General features: G+C 35.6%; 1 protein-coding gene across 1 annotated transcript; it reads left to right on the forward strand.

Annotated features, from left to right (window-relative positions):
• Positions 1-2,012: 2,012 nt before the first annotated feature.
• Positions 2,013-3,749, forward strand: LOC149577859 (GDSL esterase/lipase At5g03810-like). The gene is made up of 5 exons (XM_089794117.1): positions 2,013-2,287; positions 2,386-2,516; positions 2,598-2,831; positions 2,924-3,176; positions 3,386-3,749. Exons 1-5 carry the CDS (start codon positions 2,050-2,052, stop codon positions 3,577-3,579), a joined length of 1,050 nt encoding a protein of 349 aa, XP_089650243.1. The 5' UTR covers positions 2,013-2,049; the 3' UTR covers positions 3,580-3,749.
• The last annotated feature ends 224 nt before the right edge of the window (positions 3,750-3,973 follow it).

The raw sequence follows: 3,973 nt of genomic DNA on the forward strand, positions 1-3,973 counted from the left end.
TAACTCTATGAATTTTCCATCCAAAGAAAATATGGGAACTCAAAACCCCACCGCAAGTAAACAAGCCAAAGGGACTAAGAGAAAAAAGAGATCTCAAATCCCTCCTGGCTCCCACCAAGCACCAAACTACAACCTTTTGGAGGAACACACCAAAAGCCCAAAAACCTCCACAACTATGAGTAGGAACAAACCCACAAGTCCCTCCAAACAAACCCACATAGAGATATCTAATGATTTCCTAAAGAGGAAGAGGTAGGCTCTAACTAGGCAGAGAGTTTGGGGGAAGAAGGTCCCCTCCATCCATCTCGTTATCGTCTCCATCACTATTGTTGATATCATCTTGCCCCTCATCGACATCAACTCAGTCTTCCCCAATGCCTCATGCGGTAGAGGCCAAAACCCTAGCACAACCCATCTTTTCACTACTATATTGGGTATTGATACATATTTAAGTGTTTTAAATATATGCTTTTATAATCAAATTGAGGATCTCAACAAAGAGCTTTTAATAATCTAATAAACAAATGATACACTTTTAACATAATATAGATGAAAGCCAAGTCTAACAAAAGTGGACATGATATGTCCACTATTCCATATGTCAAATCTACACACATGCAATTGTGACTTATCATTCAAGAATTTAATATAGTTTAACATAAAAATGTGTAATTTAAAAGAGGACAAAAGATCAACTTGGTACTTATTCCTTTTGATATGACACATTAGAAATAAATTAATATAATATTTTCATAACTATTTAAAATATAAAATATATATCAATTTTTAAAAGAAATTATTTCTTTATGACAATTATCCAAATTGATAGACGAAATTAAATAGAACTTATTTGATAAATATTTTTAATTATTTAAATTATTTAACTAATAATTTTTTATGCCAAATCACATCACATTTGTCATTGCTATTGAATTGAATTTGGTACAATGTACAATTCACATCCTCTTTAAGCACAACAAAAATCATTGAATGCCCAATGCAATTAAAATGAAGAAAGGAAAAGTAAAATACACTCTCCCACATTATTTGCATTCTCATCAAGCTCATAGAAACCATTAAGGTGTCAAACAAAATTACCTAGGGTTCAGTCCCATGAGGGGGGCTTAAGCTCTATTTTTTTAGGAAGCAGGTGGTCTCATGAGCAAAATATAATTGTGCTATGGGATTATTCGAAATCTTCTTCTAAAAAGTTAGAAGTCCCTCATTTTTAGGAAGCAGGTGAAAAATGGGTGGGGATGGAAATAGCCCCACCAGCTTAGGAATGCTTTTTTCCACTTGTCAGTAATCTAAATTTTAGTTTTTTAATAAAAATGTAGTTTTAGAGAGAATTTTTAATTTCAGCTTATTTTTAATGCACATCCTCCTTAAATTTCGGGACTAAAATATTGAATATCATAAAGCATAGGACCACTAGCTTTAAAATATTCCCTAAAAAGTAGCAAGCTGTTTCTGCTCTATTTTGTAGGAAGCCCCTTCCATAAGACCCCAGCCTTACCCAATTAAGCTAATAAATGTGTCAGACTGGCTTAAACATTAAGGAAGACGCGAGAATAGGTTAGAGCCAAATGCCACCTCCGACCGACCTTAATATTATTGGTAAGAAAGATGTAGAAAGGCGTTGTCTAAACGTTCCGTAAAGGCTCAGAAAACTCCGCATACAGCAGAAATGGCCATATTTTGACGTTTCGTACATCCAAATATGAGTAGTATGGTTGAATTCTTTTAATAGCAATCATAGTATGGGTCATCGAGTTTGACTCAAAATCACACAGTTAAATCCTGATATTCACATCACAATCATAGAATTACCAAGATATGGCCAAAGAATTCTGATATTGCGTACGACAATTAGCCTAAGCTCTATAAATGAAAGTCGCAGACTAGTGCCACAGTTCGCAGCTCTAGAAACCTCGTTACACTCATTTACGTGCAAGTTTCTTCTTTATACCAAATGCACTCCTCTGTCAAATGCACACACACGTACATGCATATATACCTTAAACTATATTTGATTATTACTCTGGAGATATGGAGATATCTTTTATTTTGTTGTTAAGTGCAATTTTCATGTTGATTGCAGGGCAATGTGTGTTTTCTGCAATTGTCCCTGCTTTGATATCGTTCGGGGATTCTACAATAGACGTGGGAAACAACAACCATCTTTGCACGTTAGCAAAGAGCGACCACCGTCCTTACGGTAGAGATTTTCCTGGTAACAAGATAACTGGTCGGTTTTCCAATGGTTTCGTAGCCACAGACTACGTTGGTATGGCTAACAAATTCCATTTTCATGTTTAATTCATTTTGGAATTTTGTTCAATGATTTATATCAAATGTTTTGATCTTTGTATTCTTGTTTTGCAGCTTCTATGCTTGGACTGGGACCTGCAACGGTCGGTTATTTGGATCAAGTGGCTAAAGGGGATAATATTGTGAGGGGTGTCACATTTGCTTCTGCAGCATCTGGTTTCTACCCTGGCACTGCCAAAATTTATGTTAGTAAGTCGTTAGATTTATTATATTTCTTGGAGAATCCATTCGATTGAAAACTGATTCGGTTTATCTTTTATCTACAGAATGTTCTGAGTCTAGAAGATCAATTGGAACTGTACAAACAATACAAAGAAGACTTAGCCCGTGTGGTGGGTGTAGCCAATGCTTCCACAATTCTGTCCGACGGTATTTATTTCATAAGCACCGGCAGCAATGACTATCTTAACAACTGCTACTTCAATCTTATTCTTCAGAATAAATATAATCGGCTTCAGTACAGAAAACACCTACTCAAGCTTTTGTCCAATTTCTTAGAGGTGATTTCTTGAAACGGAGACTGATGAGTTTTTTGATTGAATGGTATTCAGAAAAAGATATGATGTTATATTTGTTGTGTATTGAAATGCAGAAGCTTGGAAAATTGGGTGCACGTAGAGTGGGCGTGTTATCTCTTCCTCCGTTTGGCTGCTTACCTTCGCAAATAACACTGCATGGTCACGGAAGGCAGACTTGTGTCGAAAAACTCAACAGGGAGGCTTCTATTTTTAACTCCAAGATGCTTAAACTAGTGCAGAAATTGAACGGAACCGATGGTATGAAGTTTGCTTATATAGACATTTTCACCCCACTCAGTGAGGCTGCGAGATTCCCTGCAAAGTATGGTAAGAGATGTTGCATTGTTTTCTTTCGTAATTCCTTGTATGGGAAGCTGTAGATCATAATGCAGTTAATCAGAAATACAAATCAATTCTATACAAATGAATTGAACCAAGATATAATTAATCCTAGAAATCTTTATTCTCGAAATTAATAACCATGAGTGTCTTACATATTGTAGAAATCTAATAGTATTGTGCTTGAATGGGTACAGGGTTTGTGGAAGGGCGGAGAGGATGTTGTGGAACAGGGCTTCTGGAAGCGTCGATCTTCTGTAATGAATTCAGCCGTGGCACATGTAAAAACGCTTCGAAGTATGTATTCTGGGACGGATTCCATCCATCAGACAGAATGAACTTTCTTCTTGCAGAGACGCAGCTTCCCAAAGCTCTCAACGATTTGTTATGACAGATGTGATCTATTCATCTCTGACTAAAATAATTTCGTATACTCAATTTCCATATTTATTGGTTATATGTTATTAGATTAAATAAATACGGTTCAAACAAACATTTCTTAAACTGTATAATCAATTTAAAAATTGTAACTTGTTATGCTATGGTTGTAAATTTTAGTAAGTTCTGTGTTTTGCTGTCATGGAAAACCCCAACAGATCTACCTTATTTTTTCAGTTTGAAGATTATATTGAGCTTTTGATGATTCATGCAGGATTCAAAGTAAGATCTTTTATTTGCTGTTACAATGTCGTATAATTAGCTAGTTGATGGTCCATACTCTTACTATGTACTTGGACTCTTTACCGACTATCATATTATATTGAGCTTTCTATCCATCAACTAAG

This window comes from Cupressus sempervirens, chromosome 1 (genome assembly GCF_028749045.1).
Source record: "Cupressus sempervirens isolate cs-2001-9-10 chromosome 1, ASM2874904v1, whole genome shotgun sequence".
Classification (NCBI taxonomy): domain Eukaryota; kingdom Viridiplantae; phylum Streptophyta; class Pinopsida; order Cupressales; family Cupressaceae; genus Cupressus; species Cupressus sempervirens.